Source organism: Lates calcarifer, linkage group LG3 (assembly GCF_001640805.2).
Source record: "Lates calcarifer isolate ASB-BC8 linkage group LG3, TLL_Latcal_v3, whole genome shotgun sequence".
NCBI classification, from domain to species: Eukaryota; Metazoa; Chordata; class Actinopteri; family Centropomidae; genus Lates; species Lates calcarifer.
In genome coordinates this window covers 9,932,849-9,957,647 of record NC_066835.1, presented here as the reverse complement: position 1 = coordinate 9,957,647, position 24,799 = coordinate 9,932,849, and the positions used below count along the sequence as shown (strand labels likewise).

General features: G+C 41.5%; 1 protein-coding gene across 1 annotated transcript; it reads right to left on the bottom strand.

Moving 5' to 3' along the window:
• Positions 1–1,030: 1,030 nt before the first annotated feature.
• elp2 (elongator acetyltransferase complex subunit 2) lies at positions 1,031–24,419 on the bottom strand. Its single transcript, XM_018697577.1, is given in 23 exon segments — positions 1,031–1,727; positions 2,112–2,225; positions 2,939–3,081; positions 3,220–3,341; positions 5,879–5,942; positions 5,944–6,072; positions 6,641–6,713; positions 7,729–7,786; positions 9,343–9,438; positions 9,620–9,689; positions 9,929–10,120; positions 11,078–11,227; positions 11,798–11,929; positions 17,460–17,560; positions 18,772–18,805; positions 18,807–18,868; positions 19,167–19,313; positions 21,739–21,805; positions 21,903–21,967; positions 22,275–22,352; positions 23,560–23,704; positions 23,800–23,871; positions 24,397–24,419. Coding segments are annotated over 20 exon segments (2,076 nt in total). The 5' UTR covers positions 22,336–22,352; positions 23,560–23,704; positions 23,800–23,871; positions 24,397–24,419; the 3' UTR covers positions 1,031–1,531.
• Positions 24,420–24,799: the final 380 nt, after the last annotated feature.

Here is a 24,799-nt window from a genome sequence, read left to right as displayed (position 1 = left end):
CCACATTATGGCAATCCAACCTCATCAAGATGAGTGGTCAAGGGCATATTGGAGCAGACATCTGAGAAAGAAGCATATGCCTTACATATTAGTATGCTGGTCAGAGCAAAGAGCTGAGAGAGCTCCTCACACAAATGTGTTGATGAAAATCCCCAGCAAGATGATCATTCATGCTTAAATTGAAACATCACTGATAATGATTCAATAATTACATTATGTTATATATGATGTGGAAAATCTTTTGATTTATGGCCATATTGTCCCAAAACCTCATTTCACTGTTTGAAAAACAGCCATTTCCCGGAGGAGCGTGTGTGGCCTGGGTTGACTGATGCCTCCATACATACCAGGATACGTGATTAGAGAGAGAGTTATGGCCAGTAGTTACAATCTCCTGCAGATAAATTTATGGCTGACATATAATGACGGTGCACTCAGCTGAGTCCACAGTAAATCCAAGACACGTACTTCTTCTGTCCTTGAGAATTCTGTTAAGGCCTTTACTCAGTCTACAAAAGGAGATCTAACTTTAATCTAAAGCTGCAGTGTTCAATAACTGGGCAGTGTTGCATTGATTTATCCTAATCTGCTGTAATGTTTAATGCTGCCTGTAAAGGACCATACCTGTGTTTTATTTGCTGGACTACAACTCATGTATACTTACTGTTGACAATTTTCAAATGCATTTGGTTCCCAAACCAGGACCCCCACAAAGGATCATAAGATAACTCTGAGGAGACACAAGATGATTACAGGAAGAAAAGTAGATATTAAATATTTTTGCAACCAAATTTTAATTTCTTTTCAGGCTTTTTATTTTTTGGGGATAACTTTACCCTTTGGTTCAACTGGTCACAATAAGTAGAAACAGTGATGACCAGTGATGAGCAAAAATACACAGGTGTGGTTCTCTACATTATGGGAAATCTACACACTATTCATGTTGTGTGATCTTAAACTGTCACGTTTTTAAGAGTTTGATGATCTTGCGATCACTAGAGCTTCAATTAGAGACCAAAGACAAGTCCAATTGTAGATACAGAAAACATTTAATTAATTGGTCATAAAACGAATAAAAACCATATAAGCTGTGTGATTAATGATATGCTAACCAGCCAGAGAGAATACCATGATCATACTGACCTGATCCTTTCTTGTTTTGTTGCTTTAAACATACAGTTCACCATATAGATGTTTACTTGCGTAAATATGTGATCTCCAGTCCAGTGGTGTCTTCTTCTCTGAACCTAAAACACATGGAAGTGTCTCAGCAAAATACCACCCTAAGGTTATGGTGTTTTCACCATCTTGCTTCCACCCATCAAATCCATTCAGCTGTGCGCAGACAGACTGCGGGGCATGTGTGCTGTGGGTTTGTCCTGCGACTGACCCATGACTTAACTGGCTGTCACACAGAGTGAATGGCTTGCCAGCGAGCAGCTGTGGCCTTGGTGCCCCAGTCAGGCCTGTGGCCCTCAGTCCAAGTGTCTCTCTGTGTGTAAGGGACATAATAGTGTCAGTGTTGGTGGTGCTAAAGAGCCAGTTTGTTGATGTTGAAGATTTTGACAGAGTGGTCGGCGCTGGCACTGGCAAGCTGGACCCAGGAGCTCTCTTCCTCAGTTTCACTCCCTGTGTCAGTCTGTCCATCCTTCTTGTTGTTCTCTCGACCTGCTCGGCCGGCCCTAGGCCTCCAGCGGAGCCTCTTGACTGCCAAAGCATGGCTTTGTCTGTGAAAGGATGTGATGAAAGGAAACAGCAGGATACTGGATAGCAATAAGCATGAGAATGATTATCCGAAAATTGACAGTTTTATAGTTGGTCATACACATGCATTATTGGTCACGCACACATAATAAGGAGTTTAGTTTCTTTAAAAAGTAGCAGCTGAGTTTAAAGGAGAGCTGCCATTCAGTTCCAGCAGCCTGCTGCTTTTCTCTCCGTGACATATAACAAAAAGCGTGTGCCTCTCAGCAGCCATCAAACTGAAGCCAGCACTGCTGTCATTTACATGAGCTGCCAGTGGCCACTGGAGGCCTTTCAGTGTTGCAACTAATGAACCTCAGATGAACTTTTTGTGTGTGTTTTTGTGTGTCTATGTGTTGTAAGGATACAAGGTGTCCGTTTCTCCACAGCTGCTCCAGTCGTGCCCTCCAGTAGGCTCCTGGCCAGGGCTCCATCTGTACAGCAGGATTCTGCCACACTCCAAGCCAACTGAGAGCAGGTAGCTGTGGAAGAGCACCAGAACACATACACCATGTATTACAGGAGACCAAATTTTCACAGACTACATTCATTTTTACAGCTCACACCTTGCAGCAGTGACCTAGAAACAAAACTGAAATTGAAATTTTAGATCCTTTAACCAAATTAAATTCCATTTTACTATCACAGGATTTAGATGTTTCATCAGGGGCAGTAAAAGAAGTCTGGGTCCATGCTTTACACTATGACAGATAAAGCTTTGTTTTTTATCAGTGCCTTGCCACTGGTTTAAAATGCCCTCAAATTAATCCAGGTCTTTCTAAAGTGGTTGACAAGACTGGAGCAAAATACAGAATTAATTAATCAATTAAAATTAATCAATTGAAATAAAAAGTTTTAAAAACTAGTGTGCTCTGTGTATTAGTGCTTGCAGAGATAATTTACATATTTTGTTGCTGTGAGCCATTTTAATCATTAGGTAACTCATCTCCTCAACCCATCTTCTGCTGCTATTAACTTTGTCTTAAAACCTATTTCTGGGTCATTATTACATCTTTCAAATGAAAAGATAAAAATAAACAGCAAAGGTTATTGGTTATTATTTTTGAGGTTTTCTACAGCCTAAAATAACATCTACTGAAAATAAAAGTCTTCAAGACAGAAAACCATATGACCTGAGTTGTCGGTACTGGTGATAGTTATTAATAAAGGTTTTCCTGCGTGATTGTGTGTGTACCTGTTATTAGAGCAGAGCACAGGGCAGAAAGCTACAGCGGTCGCAGAATCACCCACATCCAAGATGGAGGAACAGGGTTTAATCTCAGGAGGAAGCACAGAGTCTTCAGTGTCCTCTAATCTGCACGGGCCCCACACTATCACCTGGATACACACACATACAGAGAAAATAAAAAACCTGAACGTGCCATCAGTTCATCAGTTTACCATCACTTTCACCCTCAAGGCTAATTGTTTTGTTTGTTTGTTTGTTTCTGAATGACACTAGCATCTGAAAATAACCTTCTTGTCCCGACTGGATGTCACAAAGTATTTACTGTCGGGGCTCCAGTCACATGACCAGATGATCCGGCTGTGTATGGCTGTATCCTTCCCTGTGTGTGCGTGTAGCGTGAACTGCGGCTCTGCATGGAAACAACAAACACAAACAAGAACAGGGATTACATTTTTAAAAAATGAATTCAATTCTCCTACACCAGCCCCAACTCTACATATATTTTGTCACATTTCATTTACAGGTCAACATGTTCACACTCCATTTTTGACAAGAGATGAGCCGATCATCAAAACTTTGTCATGATTATTGTAGCATGACATCAGCATGTCTAGATCGCTGCCTTGGTGCTCCGAGGCAACAAAGGCTCTCCCAAGTGACAAATAAACAACCCAACAAGACAGAGAACCTCATTCCAGCCCTCCATTTCAGTCAGTTTTGGTTTATGACCTGCTGCTGTTTATTTCCCCAGCCTAAGTCATTTCAGACCCCAGATTGGTTTTCCCCAGAGAGCTTGTTTGTATGCTGCTGGCAGCCGCCTGTCTACGCGTCCACGACAGCGATGCTCACCACTGGCACTCACACACAAACACACACATAACCGAGCCAACATGTACACACAGCCGTAAAACCACAGTGTCGCTACAGAAGTCTTAAGTTAACCACCATGTCGTGTCTGTCTGTGCGCTCACAACACTCTCCCCTCTGTAAAATGCACACACACATATTTGAGGGTGTGTTTTCTGGGACACAGAGGTGATGGACCTCCTTCCATTAACACTCTCTTTTGACGGCCTAGAGGGGCATGCTGGGCTGATCAGTCCCATCACTCAGAGATGGAGACGGGCAAAATAAAGAGGAGACGTATTCAATTTGGAGACAAGTCGCAAAATACATCAAGAAGATAAAAGAGCAGCACATGAGAAAGGCTACACAGATAAGACAGAACGCTGTACAAAAGAAGAAGAAAAGGGAGGAGAGAAAGGTAACAGTGTCTCCTTAATGAAGATGTCTGGGTGTTTGACCCATGAGGGAGTGGAAGATGGAGGGAGGAGGATGTGGTGAGACAAAACAGGTAGGAGACAGAGAAGATGTGAGGATGGAGGAAGTCGGTTTGTTTGATCGACTCTGACTTCGTTTAACCTTCCCTAGTCTGGTTTGTGAGACTGTGTGTGTGTGGTGTGTGTGTGTGTGTGTGTGTGTGTGTATGTATGCGTTCTTCACAATCACCTTGAGTGATTCAGCAGCCAACCAGAACAGACGGAACCCAACCCCTCCTCCACTCCTCCCCCTCCTCTCTCATACACACATGCAGACACACACACACACACACACAACATTCTGCTTCTGTGCAGTCCACCATACAAGCAAACAGGAGAGCGCAGGATTGGTTAGCCTCTGTCGGTGCCCATTAAGACCGCGCTCAGCAGCCAAAAGAGCAAGGAGATGTGTTACCAGGTGCAGGTGTGAGGTAATCCTCTGAGCTTAAACGTCGTGTTCCGCTCACCTTGGACACGGGAGCAGGTTATTTGTCTGAGTCAAGGTGCTGAGATTCTCTCATATAAACAAACTCTCCAGGACCACACTCTTGTTTACAACAAAGACCCTGTGGGAGGTGAATGGAGAGCGAGGAAGCACAGGTTCTACATTTTCTTTACTGACTCAGGGCATTGGCCAGCAGATGCACTGATCCAATGTTAGCTTGTTTTTTCTGTTTTCTGTTCTAGGTTCTAGGTTTAGAACTGTATTTATGTCATGACAGTCGCTAAAAAAAAACAGCATTATGCGTAAATGGCTCACATCTGGCCAGAACTTGATCTGGGCCCATATACAGAGTACGTTACTGGCTTGATTGAAAACAAGCCTCCATATAGGCGTTTACGTCTATTTCTTCAGACGAGGGCTGTACAACTCTAGATGCATGTACAGAACTGGTTTTCTCCTTCCTCTTGATCCCGACATGATATGTACACAAGCACAGATTTGATGAGCTGTCGCAGTCCGTTGCAACTTTCCTATACTGACAAGCCCTCGGGCAACAGATGACATTAAATGAAATATACAGGAGGGCATCTGTTGTATTCTGCATAGTTATTGTCCATCTGAAAGCTCCTCCATTTCAAAGCAGAGTTGAATCTACTACCCAAAGTTATTACCTGCAATAAATATATGAATTCCTTTTTTGTAAGGGGACGGTTAGAGAAATTCAAATATTGGTCAATTCACATGAATATGAAGAGAATGCTGTTAAATTTAAAACTGAATAAATAAATAAATAAGGTTTCCTTTACTAGCTCCTTTTTGGACTAGTTTCAGTCAGTGCATCACTTGGCTCTCACAGTGTTTATTAGCGGGTTACTTCTAATCAGGCCAGCTTGGCTTAGATTTGATTTGGAACAAATGTGCTCTGTGGGTTTACCTTATTTTAATTAATTTGAATTAGGGGAGCTTGTGTTGTCTGTCATTAAGGCTCCAATAATGTCTCTTTGTCTTGAAATTCACATTTTTTAATAAAAAAAAATCTATTTATTTACAAAGCACCATGAAGAACTACTATATCTACCTGAGCCACAGTGCAACTGAAAACACAATCCTGCACACAAACTCAGCAACACAATTCTTTTAAGGGGGACCCCTCCTTAGTGTCCAATCCTCCCCCCTTCTCACCTGGACTCTCGGATGTGGCCGGGTTCCGTCTCCATAAAGACCAGGTGCGGTCGCGAGAAACGGACTAACAGGAACTGCGTGTCAGGTGAGAAGGCCATCTGGGTGACAGTGAGGTTGTGGCACGGAAGCGTCTGCACCTGACGCCACGTAGCCGTACTCCACAGCAGTACTGCTGCATGCTCGGCTTTAGATGCCTGGAAAAACAGTTTAGATTATTGTAACTCAAGATTTAAAAAAATACACAATACAGCATCTTTAAAAAGTCTCTTAAAACCCATGTTTTATTTCTCTTTTTGATTTTATAACTTTTACTTTGTGGGTTATACACTTATTTCTTCTTGTTTCATTTACTGTCCTCTTGGCCCTTCCTATCTCCCTCTTTGCCATTTCTTCATCCAGTAAAGTACTTTGTAACTTCTGCTGTGAAAAATTCTATATAAAGCTTGCTTGCAAGCTATGATGTGTTGGACAAAAATAAAAGACGTGGAGGGAGGTTGAGGGATGAGGATGGCTGTTGTGGGGAATAAAAGGGAACATGATTGTGAGGAGAGAAAATAATAAAGCAAAGAGGGCCAAAACCAAGGTCAGGATAAGGTAGGTACCATCAATACCTGACTGACAGCACAGTGTAACCCTGCTTGGTGTGTGTGTGTGTGTGTCACGTTGCTCTATATTCTCTGATCTAACGCCCTTTCTTCAAGGGATGTCAAGCAGTCCTGGACTACGACGTGGTTTCTGGCCTCAGTCTTATCAAATGCTGACCTTGCATGCGGATGCCACCACCGTCCTGGCACTGTCAGATGCGAGACAGAACATCTCAAAGCCGTGGCCGTACCTGGAGGAGATGGAGGAGAAAAATCACACAGAGATTAATCATGAACTAGCACACTGATTATGTGGAAAGATTTGAAAGCCAGACAAAGGGTGGACAACAACAAAAGAAAACGCTCCCAGTCTGACAGTAAATTAAGCATTCTGTTTTTCGACAAGCTCCCAGGCTCGAGCCACTGCCGCTTGCTGACAGGTAAATAAGCAGAGTGTGAAATTAAAATGCTGATTTGCGATGACTGGTCCTTCTCCCGCTGACAGAGATGAACAATGATGATGCTCCGGCTAATCACTCACAGCCTAATTACTTTTAGCTTGCTCACTATCACCTGGTTGCTTTAAAATGTCAACAAAGTGAAACTGCAGGTTGCAACTCAACTGAGAGAAATTCCTCCCCCAACCAGGAAGCTTTCAAACGCTGCAGCAATTTGGCAACTGACGGTGAGAGTATTATTTATGCCACAAAAATAATTCGTCCACTTACTCATTTTAATGTTTCTATTATGCACTAAATGACTCAAGAGGGTGAAGCCAAATGGAGGTAGAAAAATGCTTTTCAACACACACAATGCCCACACCTCGAATAAACAGCCACGCGATACGTCATGTTTATGGTGGACTGACTGGTAAATGGATTTAACATTGGCCACAAATAGAGGCAATATATTCAGCCTGGAGAAAAAGCTCATGGGATGGCAGGAGGCTCAGTTTTGATTGGCTGATGAATACGGGGGGAAGACAACCAAGAGCTCTGGGAAGTTCATCATTTTCAGAAACAATGAACCCTCTGGGCAAAACCAAACAAACACAATTCCATCTGGAAATGTTGCTTCATTAAGCATGATATGAAAAGTTATGTCTGTAGGGAAAGGAGGTATATAGAGTGGAAACATATTGTGTAGATTATGATTTTTTAAAATTGTGTCAGGATTCTGGGTTTTTGTACTGACAGGTAACTGAAACAAAAGACCAGCTCAGAAGGTTTGGATCCACTGTTAGCAGAGAAACATTTCAGTACTCACAGTTTCTGGACCTCAGGCCAGAGTGTGTTCTGGAGAAGATGATCCTCTGGTGGGGGCTCTGCACTCACACACACACACACACACACACACACACACTTAACCACAGATTTCAAAATTCTTACATAAGTATCATTTGCAAAGCCCAGAAAACTGAGCTGTTAGAAAATTCAAACACAACCAGTTTCCAATTTACTAAACGAGGATTACAACCAAGTGGCTATTATAATTTCCCTCTTTTAAATCCCTGTACTGTTACTGCAGAGAGTGACAGAATATGTGCATGTGTGTATGTGACAGACATGCAAGTTGAATGGGAAAAAGAAAGACAGAATAGGCATCGTATAGAGACAGGAGCTGAAGCTGCATTCTAGACTGAGAACACGATTGATTGCCTCGAGACAATGTTCTCTCACATTCATGTACAGCTTCTTTTAGCATTTAGCTTGCACAAAATCCTCATTTCTGAAAACTTGCCCCCCCACAAAAAAAAAAGCTATTTTGAAACAACTGCAGCTTTATCTCTGTTTCTTAACGGCTGGCAGCTTTGAGGGGGATCAAATCTAGCCTGGGTGCCAATCCTCTCCCTCGCACTGCAGGCTTTGCACAAGTCTGTGTTGCCTTTGCATTGCATGTAATTGAAAGCTACACTCTGTTTTTCTTACTGGTCATCGGCTTCCCCGTTTTACCTAATTATTCATTTGTCTCCCTGCCCGCGGAAGCCAATCAAACGAGTGAAAATACTTTGTTAACAACAGTCTCCGCACTTGGTCGCTCCCTACATAGCCCGGGGTCATCGATACTTAAACTTTGCAATCACATAAGCCTGCTTTCTAATTAGCATTCCAGATTAAGGAGTGGCTTCAATCATGCTGATGACAGCCCTTCACACCCTCTAGCCCCTGGGGTTTTAAAGTGCAGAGCTACGTTTTCTTCATCTAACTCTCATCCATTTCCCATTTGCCCATTTCCTACAATTATTTTCTCCAGTTTTCCTTTGTTGCTTCTGTTCTGTTTTTCTGCTTCTGTTTTTCCCCTGTGTGCTCTCTACACATCAATTCAATGCAATTTCCCTTCCCAAACCAGTCTCATATTTCAGATACTTTTTTTCAGATTTTCAGTTGATGGGGTAATTTTTCCTCTCTTGTTCCTGCAGTTTTTTGTTTATTTGTTTGGTTGTTTTTTGTTTTGTTTTGTTTTTTGCTTCTGCTTAAATCACTGCTTCCTGTCACCTCTACTTCCTCTGCTACTACCCACAACCCCTCCCCTCTCATCCCCACTCCAACTGTAATACCATCGGCCTCCAGCAGACCTCGGGCATTGTGGGAGCAGAGCATGGCGAGAGCCGAGAGTAATAACTAAGTGTCCGTCCGGCTGCATATCATTGCCTGTTGTAAGAACATCCAGTGACAGGCAGACAGAAACTGTTGAATGTTTGCTGAGGCTGCTGGGCCATGAGGAATATGAATGAGCCTATCAGGCTGTAGAGGGAGACAGGGGCACAATTTAGCTTCAGAATTATTTATCAGGGAGGGTTAAATTGAATGTGGGTTTACTCAGATGACTACTATGTTTTCAAAAAGACCTGAAAGTGTATGTTGTGCAACTGTACAGTACCGGTCATGTTGAGTGGGTGGAAGTAAGACTCCTGGTATTGATCTGATACACTGTTGAACTGCTCCTCTTCTTCATTGTTTTTTGGGGCAAGGTCACCTGTAAATTAAAATTACATTTTATATTCTACTATTGCATTACACAAAAAGAGTGAAAATACTGAGCAAACCCTCAATTTAATGAGAAACAGTTCAGTCTCAAGAAAATTGATTATCAGACGAAACTTGGCCCCAACCGGAGCACTGAGACACCCAGATGCAGAGCTGAGCAAGTATTTTACCTTGAAATACAGCCTTGTTGGACAGACCCAGGGCAGGTGTGCTGGCTCCCTCTGGAAGGTTGGCAGTGTCCTGGCAATGAGCAGATAAATGACAGAACATAGTCACACACACACACACACACACACACATCAATAACTGAGCAGGCAGTCCACTCAGCACATTTTAAAGTTGGAAAACAAAGTTCAAGACAAACTACCAAGAAAGTTCTGGTGAGATCTGATCTTTGGGACAAATGTGTGGCTTTAGAGGTCATGGAGTTAAATTGCTATATCTATTATATCTATCATAGCTAGTAATTTAGCACTCACACTGGATGTCAGCAGCTTCTCTCTTGACGTCCCAGAGATGTTAGCAAAGTTCTCCACAAAATTACGAGGTGCTTGAAACACTCTCAGGACCTTCTCATCAGCTCCAGACACAAACTGAAACCTTCCGACCATGGCCAGACACTGCATGTCATATCCATGGATCTGTGGCCGTGAGATTTCATGCCAGGTTGCCTGCGAGGTGATAAAGACACAGAAAGATTTTGTTAAGATCCTAAGCAGCTGTGGTTGCCAGGGAAGGCTTCAGTAGACCCTCTGATGTTGTGGACGGACTTTGGACCTAAATCCATGCATCTGAAAACAAGCCAAGTACAAAATTGATTCTCCTATTTAAATACAACATTTCCAGCTTAAGACGCAAAGTGTGCTCACAAGGGAAGATAGAAGGCTCCTCCACTACAATGACCGGATTTCTTTTGGCACCGACATGAGGTGGCAAAAATCCAAAGTGGCATCTTGAAAAATTCAATATGAGACTAGTGTTATGTTTTTACCTAAACTAAATGTTTTACCAATAACAATTTCACCTGGATAAACTTGAGGTGAAGTTAAATGTGGTAAAGGTTTAGCCCTTTATTCTGATGTTAGCAAGAAATCTAAAGTGTATCTTGCAGTACTGCCGGGGGGTGATCAATCAATCCCAGTGAGTCAAGTCCAGAGTCTTTCCCTCAAAAATATATGATCACCTCAAAGAAACTCTTTATTATTAAGTTACAGCCTACTGAATTTCAATCAGGAACAGAGCCTAAACATATTTCAGCAAAAGGCAGCAAGTAGAATATATATTAGGTACTGACTATATCCCACAAAGGTTAATACAACTGGCTGGTGCTGAAATGAGAGAAGCATACCAAGTAACCATTGCTTGCGAGAGACAATAAGAAATAAGAGAGGCAAATAATGTGAATGGCAAAGAATTCTTAATGCAAAGTGTCAACATGCTGATGTTGTGTGTGAAACGTGACCTCTGTTTTAGATAATGGCTCATGAACAAAGGAAGCTGGTGTGGTATCTCATTTACACTACAAGATCATTTAAGAGGAAAACCACCAATACCAGTGTTTTACTATGTGCTTTGCAAAGTTCCTTCTCCTTCAACGTGTTATAGGTGAGATTCTGAGCCTATTTTACCAGTTTTACGTCTTGTTTCCTCCATGGAGTGAAGAGTCTGGTGGTCTGGTCTGAGCCCACGCTGAGGATGAACTCACCCTCAGGATCCCAGCTGAGGTCCTGGACTGCATTGAAATGACCTGATATAACAACCCCAGGTCTCCACTCTCCCTGGACAGAGAGCATTGTAATAGTCAGTTTACGGAATTACCATCTAAACCTTCCCCTAGACCACCACTACCCCTGCCACGTGATGTATTACTGGTGACTACATCAGAGTGGGTGATTGTAATTTAGGTGTTGGCTGTCTGAGAAGTCAATCTGAATTAGTTATCAACACCTTCAGGTCTGCGTTGAACTTTAAATTCACCCGTCAAGCAGGTATGATTGCAGTGCAGTTATCTCTGAACTTGCATTGTGACTTTAGACCTCTACTCTTTCTCAGGGACACCCAACAAAGATACATGCTAAGCCAGTCAAATTGAGTGGCAGACAGGTGACTCAGTGTGACTAATTACAATAATCACCGTCTCTCACACACTGTGTGGCTATGTAGCAAAACACTCAATCGTATTTCAAACACATTCTAATCTTATCTCGTTCGTTCTCCTACTTCAGGGAAAAGTCAGACATTTCTTTTTGCAAAACAACTGCAACATGTATACTGTAACTGAATAAACTACTAAAATATTGTATAATATGATTTGAAAGGTTAGGTGCAGCTGAGGTCATGGCTCTCACCTCTTTGTCTTGATCTCTGCACCACAGATGTAGCGCTCCATGAAAAGCATGAGCCACAATCATGGAGCCATCTGGACTCATCTGACAGCCGTAGAAACCCAGAGTGTTGCCACCAACCTCCCCTACACGCACCTGGTGTTAAAGAAAAAAAAAAATGTTGAGGGGGTGAGAATTACTGATCAGAACGATCAACTCATCTGCCTTTTCAACACATTGGTATCTGACATCAGGTGGGTGAAGAACATTTGGTTTCTGGGTCGGAGTCACTGACTTGAGAGAAAGATTAAAGTAACCTGAAATGACATAAATGTGCATCAACTGCCACATATGGAGGAAAAGCAACTGAGTAAAGTGGGTTATTTTTCTTTTAATGCAGCTATTTCTGAGAGCTATGAATTTAGCACCTGCCTTCTCTTCTCCTATGTGACACTCAGAAACATGGTGTTCTGTATAGTCTATCTGCTCTGTCACACACCTGGGTTTTCTGTAAAGGCTTCAGGCTCAGATGTAAAGAAAAAGGAGAGAGGGAGAAAAAGTTAGGGTTGTCAAATCTGTTCTCAGTCTCGTACCAACTAACTAACCGCCTCCATAATGGTGGCTAGAAGCAGAAAAAAACTGAAAATTAAGGTGCCAAGTCAGATGAGAAATTATGCAAAATGAGGCTTATTAGAGCTGAATAAACCGTGTTGTGTTTTTTCTAACAAAATACACTTGTCTAATAGAAAATGAAAGCCATTGCAGCACAGCATATCACATTAAACAAATAATTATGAAAAACAGCAAAGCTTGAAAACACTGAAGGATTTACATTAACTGGATTTGGGTGACAGCCTGCGAGCCCTGTTTATATGGTAGATGAGACCCTCTGTGGGGGTCTGAGCTTCCACTGAAAAACCAATACAACTTAAAAACACCCATAAACTCAGCTCAGAACAATAGAATTATTATTTTTTTAAATTGCTCCTTTATGGTTTTCACTACCTGCCCAGTCTTGGGCACCTTGCTTTTGTCTGTCACGACAATTCTCTATTGAATTTTGTGGATTCAAATCACCTCCCTGGGGCAGAAAGCTCATTTTGATTTAAGTGCAGATACCAATTACACTGACAAATGAAAACGCACCCGTTTTAACTCCGTCTGAGGTCATTCTAACTCACATCAAGTTTCTTTAAAGTTTTTTTTTTAAACAGGGTGGAGAACACAAAAAGAAAAGAAACAAACAAGTACATTTAAAGTAAACGAAGTGCAGGATGATGACGACTAAAAATGAACAATATTCAACCATAATGAGAAATGAAAAAGCTTCTCATTTGTTCTAAAAATGTATGAAATTAATTGCAGTATTCAGTCATCCTTTCACTGAAATCAATATCCACAGAGAGCAGAAATTACATATTAAATACAGGAAACAGGACAGTCTTAATATCACATCCTATTGCTTGCATAACCATCAGGATCATGGGACTAGATGAAAATAACTTTAAACAATGCGGAAATTAATTGAAATATAAAAAAAATCTGAATAAACACAAATTCTTTTTTAAGCTACAAAGAGTTTTTCAAACCATGAGCTGTCAGTAGTTTCACCTGCAACTCGCTCATACAATAAAAACTGAGCTTCATCCTGGAAAAATATTGGATTGTGCAAGAGATTAATTCTATACCCCTGTTTGGAGAGACATTTATAGTCATGGCTTTCAGTTAAAGTCATGTCGGAAATTATCATTATTATCTAATCGCTCTTGTGAGTTTATAGCAGTCAAAGAAAAACTATTTACTCAAGGACTTTCAGAGTATTCTGTGGACCAGGCCAACTTCTCACTGCTACGAGGAACTCAAACAATTAAAAGCTTTATCGGACCCTGAGGTCTTGGGGGTAAACTGGGCCCAGGGGGGGAGATCTATTCGAATCGATAGCAGCAGAATCAGCCCTAGAGAGTGCTACACTGCTCCCTCAGCACCACTGTGGTCTGTATCCAGATACGGTTATGTTATATCTCCTCCATCTTTAATTAGCTTGTGCCTTAAATGATATGGACGTTGGCTGTGAGGAAATATGAGAAGTGCTTAATTCATACTCAAATGATTAAAATCTGAAAAGATGTACAGCTTAGCCTGTTATCTTTCCTTAAAGTAGGAAGTGAGAGCATGTTTAGCTGCGGCAGTGACTTGAGGCAGACTGTCAGGAGGAACATACCAACGTGTGCACATCCATTACATGTTAAACAAACAAGTTGAAAAGCTACAAATAAACAAACCAGCAGAGGCATGCGCATAACTTTGCTAAGCCTGTCTACTGTACGTAGCAGTAAAGCAGTGTCCTCAATCATCCGGCCCTCTTAGGGAGCTTGCATTGGTCATCGATGACCTTCAAAATAACGCCTGAAACACAGCGGAACTAATGGCAGCGATAAAGGCATGACTTCACTTTGAATGGCACGATCCTCCAGCCATCCAGAGAGAGAGAGAGAGAGAGAGAGAGAGAGAGAGAGAGAGAGAGAGAGAGAGAGAGAAGAGAGAGAGAGAGAGAGAGAGAGAGAAACATAGATGGTGAGATTGAGAGAGAACGAGATGCAACATTAAGCAGATTGATTTTAAAATTCTGCACAGAAGAGCTGGCCGTAAATCATGCAAAAACTCACAGAGGCAAAAAGACGTCATCTGTCTTGTTTACGAGAGGAGGAACAATATGGATGCACAATGTGCCTTATCGCTGGCCAGCGAGAGTATGGAGGAAGAATAGAACAAGGGCAGCAAGGAAGAGAAGTCATATATCATTCTCGGAGGGAGGGAAAAAAGGTGACGAGCGACGGATAAGCTTGGGCAGGCCGGGAAAACCCATACAGTATAGAGCACAGGTTTTCAAATACTTTTTTCTGGCTGAAATACTGACTGACACAGTCAGAGACTGACCCTTGCCCTCAATTTCTTCTGAGCAATGGAAGCAACCAATGATTATTTTCATTACCTTTATTTTATTTGTCTTTCTCTTGATTTCTCTTGATTAATCGTTAATAATTTAGTCTATAAAATGTGAGAACATTTCTGCATGGCAAAAGACTGGAAAAAGACTAGCAATACAAATATTAAACAATGGTGCTCCATGCCATTTATCTTTTAAATGCCTTTATGTGTTCTTTTGTTTATTCAGCTTTGTTTTAATTATGTATATACATAAGCCATCACAAATACTAAAATAATATATAAATATATGTAATATAAAAAAATGTGAGAAATGTCCCAGAGCCCAGTGTGACTTTTTCAAGTTGCTTGTTATGTCCAGCCAACAATCCAAACCCCAAGATTTTCAATTTTCACTAATATGAAAAAAAGAAAAGCTGAAAATCTTCATATTCAAGTCATTTAAATTAACAAATGCTCTTGCAATTTGTTTAATAAATGACATATCAAAACATATCCTGACCTCAACCCCTCTGAACTGCTCTCAGCAATGCTTTGTTTAACAACTGCAAAATTTTCTTTCCTCAAAATAATTTGGTTAACACTGCTTTCAGCATTACATGAAATCACATTAAACTCACCAATTCCATCAAATATTTCTAGACAACCATCTACACATTCACACACACACACACATTGTTCAGAAATTCCTCATTCAAAAACTTAATTTTGGTTATAGTGCATTTTCTCAATCTGCCGTGCAGCCAAGTCTAACTCCAAGAGAGTACACAAGCTGAGGTCTGAAAATAGGTTATCTCTCAAACACACAAACACACACACAAACTGACAATCCCTCCAGGCATTGTGGTGGCCCGCTGTGGTCAGTCTGAGATGTTAATTACCAGTGTGTCTCGTTAGTAAGATGTACTTTACGCAGCGGTGGGCCCCGGCCACCCCACTGCTAACCCCGCTCTCCATTAAATCTCAGCAATTACTCTAATCAGTGTGAAGAAGTGGAGCACTTCTTTGTAAAAATCGGCTAATTAAGACACACATGGCTGGTCATTTAGCGCTGCCGAATCTGCTCTGCCAAAACCTTCAATGTCCCATAGAAAAGCCTTTGTGAAGTCTGTTCAAGTTACAGAAAACACTCAGAAGAGACCAAAGGCCTTTAATCCTGTCTAACATATCAAATAGGGCCAAAATGTAAATACACTTTTATTCACTGATATTTCATTGTTGCATGTGTATGTGTGTGTGTGACAGGGCTTCACAGGTTAAGCTTCCTTTGTAGGCAGGGAGCCTGTCAGTTCAAAGGGTTTGGCTCTCATTTGAAAGGAAAAAAAAAACAGGTCAGAAGGAACAGAAATAGAGGGAAAGAGAAATGGAAAGGAGACTCATATTCTATGCACTTTCACAATCAACAAAAAAAGTTATTCCAGGTATCAGGGTTTATATGCAGTTTTTAAATTTTTGGCATCAAGAGAAAAACCCTGAGCTGAGGCAGGAGACTGGCCACACCAGACTTGATTTCAAACACCTACTGCTGCTTTTCCTTCCTCTGTCTAATCACACTAAGAAGAATATGTGACATCAGCGCTGGCTTCAGGCCCTAATCATCGTCCCTTTGTCAGAGAGGAGAGTCGAGGCTTTCATGGTTGCTCCTTTCTGTGGGCTTTGTTGCTCGTCACGGTGGATGTGAATGATGAGATCAAAGGTGCAAAAATGTAACTGATCAAGTGTGGAATCCTTCTCATCACCTCAGAGTGTGATCACACTCAAGGTGCCTGCCATGGCGAGGTGAACCACTTCTATGCAACGTGATGTGTGGTATATGTGTATGTGTGTGTGTATTTGTGGGACATATTCTAGGGTGTCTGCGTGTGTGAGCATGTCTTTGTTAGTAGTTTGTGTCTAATATTTTTGTAACTTTTTCCCAATGAGTAAGTGTTTGTATATTCTGTCAGGTACGTACTGAACCACCTGAGAATTTGCCAGTCGTATTTAAAAAGAAAAAGAAAAAAAAACTGTGGGGCAGATGGGCAGAGGACTGCTTTTTCTTTGCCATCCACACTTGTGTTAAATTTAGCCCCATTCTGGCACAACAGCAGCTGTTGGGAGCTCAGGGAGACGAGGTGGAGGGGAGAGAAAGGCAAGGAGGAGAGAGATAATGTGAGAGAGGGAGATGAGACAGGAGAAGAGAAAAGGGGGCAAGCATTGGAGAATTAGAGGAAGAGGAGGAGGACAGAAAATGATGGAAGGCGGGTGTGCAGAGCAAAAGGGAATGACAAATCATGGAGGGAAAAAATAATAATGAGGAGACAGGCAGTGCAGAGGCTATGGCACGTCTTCCACCCGGCCTCTCCATCCTCTGTCGGATGTGTTGGGGAATGGGCCGTAAAAGAGGGGGTTCAGTGTGAGTGAGTGATAGAGGGGAAGATGGGGGAGGACAACCTCGGCTTGTCTAAACTCACAGTGGTGCGCCGGGCTCTGCGCCTTTTCATCACTGTCCATCACTTCTATTCTTGACACCTCAATGTCAGGGAGAGTGGAAACCGACACAGGGGCACTGACAGCAGGAGAGAGGATACTGGGGGAGAGCTCAAGCTCCGGATCATGTCAAGAGCTACTGAAAGGGAAGCTAGCAGAAATAGAGTGGGAAACTGGTGTCTGGGTCTATGATGTGTGTTCCCCTTAGGGACTGTGTGTGTAGTGTCTGTGTATCTGCATGCACCCTGCTTGTATTCCAGTCAACACTGACCTGCTCCACCCAGACTCCAGATCCCTCCTCAGGAGCCCAGAGGATCATGGTTTTGTCCATGGAAGCAGAGAGCAGTCTGAGAGGCTGTTGTAGCTCGCCACCTGCAGGGGGAGACAATGAGATACTGGAATAAATTCTGGAACCGCATACACGGTCAATAAATATCATTGGACAACAGTCAATTACAGGGCCAGTGGCTTTCAGTATTTTTCAGCTGTGAACTGAAGCAAAGTCTATACACATTTCCTGTCACAGATTATGTATGTATGAGTTATGAGCTGCTGTTTGTTTCATTTGGACACTCTGAGGCCTGAAGAAGTAAAACTACCCAATACTTTACAATTAAATAGCAAAAATTGAAATGAAATGGTCAGAAAAATTTGCATCACTTGAGTGGAAGAAATGTGTTTGTGTTTGTTAATCATCTCAACCACTGTATTTGACCTTCTATGATTTATTTTCAAGGCTGCACAGTAACCATGATCATGATTTTGTCTCCAGAATGAATATATTGAATATTTAGACTGACAAAGTGTATGAACAGTGCATGCTGTGGTGCATCAAATCAAGTTCTTTTATATGTAAAAAGACTGACTAATCACAGGTAAGGATTCTATGGTTAACAGGTGGTTGTTTACCAAACACAGTAGTGGTTGCAGGCAGAAACATTTTCCTTACTGCAAAGAAAGTACAACTCCATTTTTATGTAGGGATTCATGAAGAGGGTTAATTTGTATTTGCATACTGTGGTGTCATATTATAATTACTATAATCTGTGCTAAATGATAATTAAAAAATAATCAATGTGATCAAAATAACTGTGGCGGCCTCTGCACTTGTAGTTGCACAGCCTTATTTAAAGCATCTAAACATAATGATGTGTGATGTACACAAAAGCTGGGATGGTTGGAAAATGATCTTGATATAATGAATTTTTAAGGCAACCAGAGTTTAAAGAGAAGACTTAGCACATCTAGCAGCCCCTCCCTGGAGAACTAATTAAGCCAATAACATTTCACACCGTTTTTTGTTTTTTTGTTTTTTTCCTAGAAATTGCCACTTTCTCTTGTAAGACAAAGGTGGAGAAACAATGTCTACTTCTATTTACTTCCACAGGCTGTATAAAGATAATAACTTATTGAAATGTTTGGAGAGAACTGTGTCAGATTCTAAAAGTATCGATAAACACTGCTAAAAGATTCTAACAAGGATCTACTAGCAATTTTCTAAAATCAATGTGAAATGTTAGATTGTCCCTAGTAATGGACTTCACTAGTGAGTGATCCCCTCCCTAGTTTTTTAATCAAGGTACCTTTGTAGAAAGGAGGCTGCCAGTGGACTCCAGTAGACCCAGTTCTCATGTCCTGCAAGGACCGTCTCAAGAGACACAGCAAACACTGCAGATACATCTGTAGCAGGGAGACAGAGAGGCCAGATGAAGATATCACTTTTATGCTATAAACACGAGAAATGCAGCTAATGAACTGAGTAGGTAATAGATCTTCTGCTTCTTTGTGGTCAACTAATTCTAAATGCTCCATGAGAAATCAATTAAGCATGATAAAGGTAAACACACATACACACACACACGCTTGATTCTTTATGGAGGTCGGCAACCACCATGTGCCATTAAACCATCAAAAAGCATCTCTCTTCATTTGGTTAATTAGCACCCTTTTTATAATCGAGCCAGCGTGGCCTACTCACCTCTCTCCTTCACTTCAAAAACGTCCTCTTTCATTTTGATGATGGTGTGATCGTCCTCTGTGTGGGTGTCTGTCCCAGACTTGGCACACAGCCTCCACACTCTGATGAGACAGTCCTGTGAACAGCTGGCTAATAACAGTTCCCCACCTGAATGAGTCAAAGAGAGAAGCTGAAAACCTGAGAAGACATTTTCTGTCAACTTAACTACCTTATCACCACATTTAGCAAAACTGACTTTGTATTAATTGCCTATTAGAGCAGCTTAAATAAAACGTTACAAAGATGTATTATATGCTGAACATCAGCATGTTAACACTTAATAGCACTATAATAGCAATAACATTCATGTTAACATGCTAACACAGGGCATAGTATGTTAGCATTCAGCTCAAATCTGAAATGTGTGAGCGGAGCCTGACAAGCTCTGCTGTAGAGATCACAGCTGGAATCATCAGTCAATTAATTGATTAGTTGACCAACAGAAAATTCATCTGCAAGTATCGTTTCATAATTATAATATGGAGCAAATCGTTTGCTAGTTCCAGTTGTGAGGCATAAACTTTTAATTTCGGTTTTCATCGGTTATCTGTTAGAACTGTAATCAAGGCACAAGAGAAGATTGTTCCTGACTGTGATGTAGCCAGCAAGACAGCAGGAGTGCAGGCCAAATATACACAGACAGGTGGTAAACAAAGTATGCGCCACTGTCCCTGAGAGCCCCTGTCTCTCACATTATGTGTTTCAGGTTTAGTCCAATGGCCGATGGCCCAGTTTTGCCTGTGCCAAGATAAACAGACATTATAATAAGTCTTCTGTCACTACCACCTAAGGCCTCCTGAATGTCAGGGGTGGGGTGGGTGGGGGCATTAAGAGTTTGTCAGTCATGCTGTAATGACACTCATGATAATGACAGTGTTGATTGGCTTTGCTTCTCGCCTGAAACTCTGCCAAAGCTACTTGCACTGGTGACTTTCTTAAGACTGTCTGACTCGACTTTGTGGTGCTTCATCAACGTCTTTTTCAATGTAAATGGGTAATTTAATGCTGCAGACAAATAAACATACATTTTAAAGGGGAATGCTAAACCAGCTGAGTCCTTTTCCCATAAACCCTTTGGTTTTTAAGAGATGACCAGCTGATTTTGAACCAGTGTTGATTTTAATCTACTGCTTAGGTTGCTGAAATAAAAATATGATTCTGAAAACAGAATAAACATAGAAACACTAAAACAAAAAATAGCACCATGCTCTGAATCCCAATATTTAACAGCTATGATAAACTGTACCTCTACTGCTGCAATTAGCCATCTGCTAAGTCGTAAAAGAACAAAAAGATTTATTTAACTGCTATCACGGTGGCGATAGGACTTTCTCATTCCTATGGAGATATTTCATACAAACAAACTTCTCTCTTTTCGGGCTGGTAGTTTGGCAGCGTGGAGTAGGTCATAGACTGTGAGTGGGAAGGAGACGCTGGTGGAGAGGGCTGGTTAAGGAGATGAAATAGCTTTTACACAGTCAGAACAGTGCAGTAATGAAGTGCCCTTGAAGAGGGTTACACAATTAGTAGAGCCTGGACTGGATCCATGCATTGCTATGTGCTATCGAAAAACTGAGAACAGCACACTGGTTGGCGAGGCAGGACAGAAAATAACTGGTGAAAAAGGCTAGACAAACATCAGTAGTCTAGATTTTATTTTTAAAAATGTTTTATTGATCTAAAAAGAGAAATCTGTCTTTTTGAATGCTTGCTTCTTGCTTTCAGAAGGCCAAAGTGTGCTTCTCAGCCTTTCTCATCAAATTGGTTGATGGCTGTGAACGGAAATCTCCTCCTATCACACAGTGTTCATCCAATGACATGTTGTTTGAGTCTTTCAAAGCCAAATAACTGCATTACCCAGCTTATCAGGCTTGCTTGAGATATACCAAAGATCACAGAAAACAACAAGCACAAGCTTTTCGGCCTTCAGGAAACAACAGCCACCATATTAGAAACAAGCAGGTAATGACAAGTACCATCCCCATATACAGAGCAATTGTACCAAATTTCATTATTACAATGCATGCATTCAATTGGAAAACATCCTGAGTAAAATGTTTTCTTACTTACTTAAGGGAACATCTGGACCCAGAATCTTAATTTTTAATTTACAGTGTCTGAAACTGTTGTTGTTTGCCTTAATTAAATAGGCTTACAGCAGAAAAACCCCAGTTTACTGACACCAAGCTAAGAAAGAGGTATAACTTTCACTGAAAGTAACAAGTACTCTTTTGCCTATATGCTATCTACAGAGCTGTTGATTAGCCGTCAAGAAAACATTACAACAGTATATGTAGGAATCTGATGCAGTCTGGGCCTGTTTCCTTTGTAATCCCTGCTAAAATATATCCCTGGTGATTCTGCTGTTACTACTGACACCATCTGTAATAAAGATCTCAGCCCTAGTAGTCAAGAAAGTCTGTCTGACTGTGCTTGAGAAGATGCTGGTAATGTGTGAGAGGTGGTATGAACTGATTCAAGGTTCTGCTCCTGAAGCAATAACACAACCATTACTCCACACAATAGCACTCACCTATAGATGCCCATGCCACTCCACGGACCCAGTCTTCATGTCCTTGCAGCGACATAGCTTTCTGGAGCTGTTGTAGAGCAATTTAAAAAGGTCAAATGTTGCCTTCAAACTTTAGAAATTCAAATTAAAGAGTTGGCCCCAAGTGAGTATTGATCCGAGCTTACCTGTCCGCTGGACTGCACATACAGATGCACCCGAGAGTCATCACCCCCGCAGGCCAGTATGGGAACTGCAAACAAGGTTTAAAGTTGTCATAGTCATGTAAGTACACACACACTCACTCACTCACACACGCACACACACGGCAGGCTGCATACATTTGCATCTACTATACTTCTCAGAGCATTTTGAATATGACATTCGATTACAGGCACTAAAGCAGTGGTGCAAATTGAGATAGAAGACATGAGAGGAAAAGTATGTGTGTGTGAGTGTGTGTGTGCGTTGTGTGCGCGTGTGTGGGCGTGTGTGAGAGAGAGTGAGTGTGTGCGGCTCACAACTTAAAGGATGTCTATGTAGGAACAGCTTAGGCTTACCTCTGCTGCCTGGCAACAGTGCCAGAGAGACATCCATCATGAAACCGCTGCCAAATGACATGATATGGAGGCACTCCACTGAGGAACACAAATGTACAAGGAATTAAACTCCTCAGACACTAAGTTACATTACTCAATTCAAAAAATATATATATTGCAATATTCGCCACAAGATACATTTTTTCCTCTGCCTCCACTCATAGGTAGAGGCCAGGGGTCTATCAAGCTGCCACAATCTGTACACATGCACAAATATAATACGGCTAGTATTATTATCAGGGAATGCTCCTCAAGGTTATGTCCAGCGCGCACACACAGTTGTTCTCTGTGACTGTCAAACAGCATCAGTGTTGATCTGTACTGACAGGTGGACATAAACTTTCAACAATGTGAAGCTGTTACGGGTGACAGCTTGATTTAAAAAAAGAAAAAGAAAAAGATATGGATAACAACTTGGAACAACAGTGATATTAGACTACATGAGGAAATTAAAGCAACATTACAGTTAGCACAGTTGTTGTGAACCTGACAATTTACAGGGTTCAGGAATAAAAATGGAAGAGATTACGTCGTATTTCTGTCCAAATAACACATCAGATTGTTTTGACTTCCACGTATGGAACATTTTGGGTCATCCTTAAATTAGGCAGTATATTGCAAGTGTATGTAAAAATACAGAAGTAACGTAATAGATGTGATGCAAACTTAACAACTCTGCACCACTGCAGAGGTGAAGCAAGTGATCATGTTGTTTGTAAACACTGCCATGCCCTCTAGCAGCCACTAGGGGGCAGAAAATTGCACTGTGAGTGGATAAAGGACTGAATTGACTATTTACTTGTCAAGTAATATTGTGGCTCTTCTACTTTCTGGATACATTAGGTGTCTCACATCTCAAAAATGCCAAAATAAAAAAATGGAGGGTGCCAGGTGGGGATATTAAGCAGTCTTTGTTCTTGTAAAGCTGGCTTTTCAAGAAACTTTTTTTAAAACAAATTACTGACCACATCCTACAGAGGTTTCTAACTTGGCTGTGTGAACTCCTCAAGGCAGTCACAAAATAAATTTATAAGGTCATGAAATGATTTCTTGGGCACAGACACAAACAAAAAAATCTGAGAACAACCAACAAACCAACAGCCAATCCCAAATTACAACTACTGCTACTTACTACTTTAAAACACTGATCTTCTGTACCATTTCCAACATTCTTATGGCAACAAAGTAACACACTTTGGACTGATGGACACTAAAATGTATTTGCTATTTTTTGTTTGTCTCGTACCTTCTTTGTTTTCATTGCAGAGCCACAGTCTGACTGTGGAGTCCGATGCTGAGGAGGCCACCAGAATCTTTGAGCCCTCCACATAGATGGCATCCACAGCACAAAGTGGACCAGTGTGGCCCTTACACTCCACTGACTGCCTAAACTGGAGACAGCGGAGACCATTTTAGAGCATATATCTGTGAAGAGAAGCGGAAAACTTTGAATCAGAAACACAAATTTGCACAGCAGGTGGCTTACCTCGTCATTTTGAAGCCTCCCAGAGGATGAGTCGATTGTCTGAGCCTCCTGAGACAAGATGACTCTCCAGAGCTGTGACAACAAAAACAACGGTTTACCTACAGATACACCACACATATGGCATACTGTACTCTTGTGCACTATTGGAAGAAAAGTTTTTCATGGCTTGGCCTATACCACTTAGTTACAGTTAAGATAAATCTTTGTGGCAACTGTTTAGGGGAGGTTCTCTGAGCTCCACATAGACATGCCTGCACAGAGACCTGACCTTACCCCATCCAACACATTTTGGGGAGCATCCAACCTCGCTGGTGCTGTTGAAGATGTCCATATATTTGGCAATGTAGTGTATGTACGGTACAATTACAAGGCCTGTAAGTGACACTACTAAGCGTTTTCAGAGCATAATGAAGAAGACTTGATGAAGACTTTTCACAAGTGACTCACTTTTAGATCGCTAGAACTCTTAGTAAAACATATCATACACACGCCTCTGTACACTTGTTTTAGTGACAGATTAAATGGTCGTGACTGATAAACAGGTGTGAGTCTGATGTTTGACAGGTCCACATCTCTTTGCTCCCTCTCCACACTCACCACAGTCTTCTCTGTGAACCCACTGGACTGCGTTCACTCTGCCTGTGTGTCCATTCAGCACAGCGACAACTCTTCTTTCCTAAATAACCAGCAAATGATATGTTTATTAAATTAACGAACAATATTTGCGTTTATTTACAGTTACAGGACGCTCGGTTATTGTTAGCTGTGACAACTTGACAGGAGACCTTAGATAGACTTTACTACCTGTGGGTGGTACAGAGCCACTGAGTTACATGTTCCAAAAGCGATGATCCCTCCACGACTCCAAGAAACAACATTTGGTGTCCTGTTGGCACAACAGGCAACATGGCATGTTTCAATCACAGGCGCCGCCATCTTGGAAGCTGAAACTGGGGTGTTACTGTAATTGTGGCTGTAGTTAAACTAATCCGCGCGAACA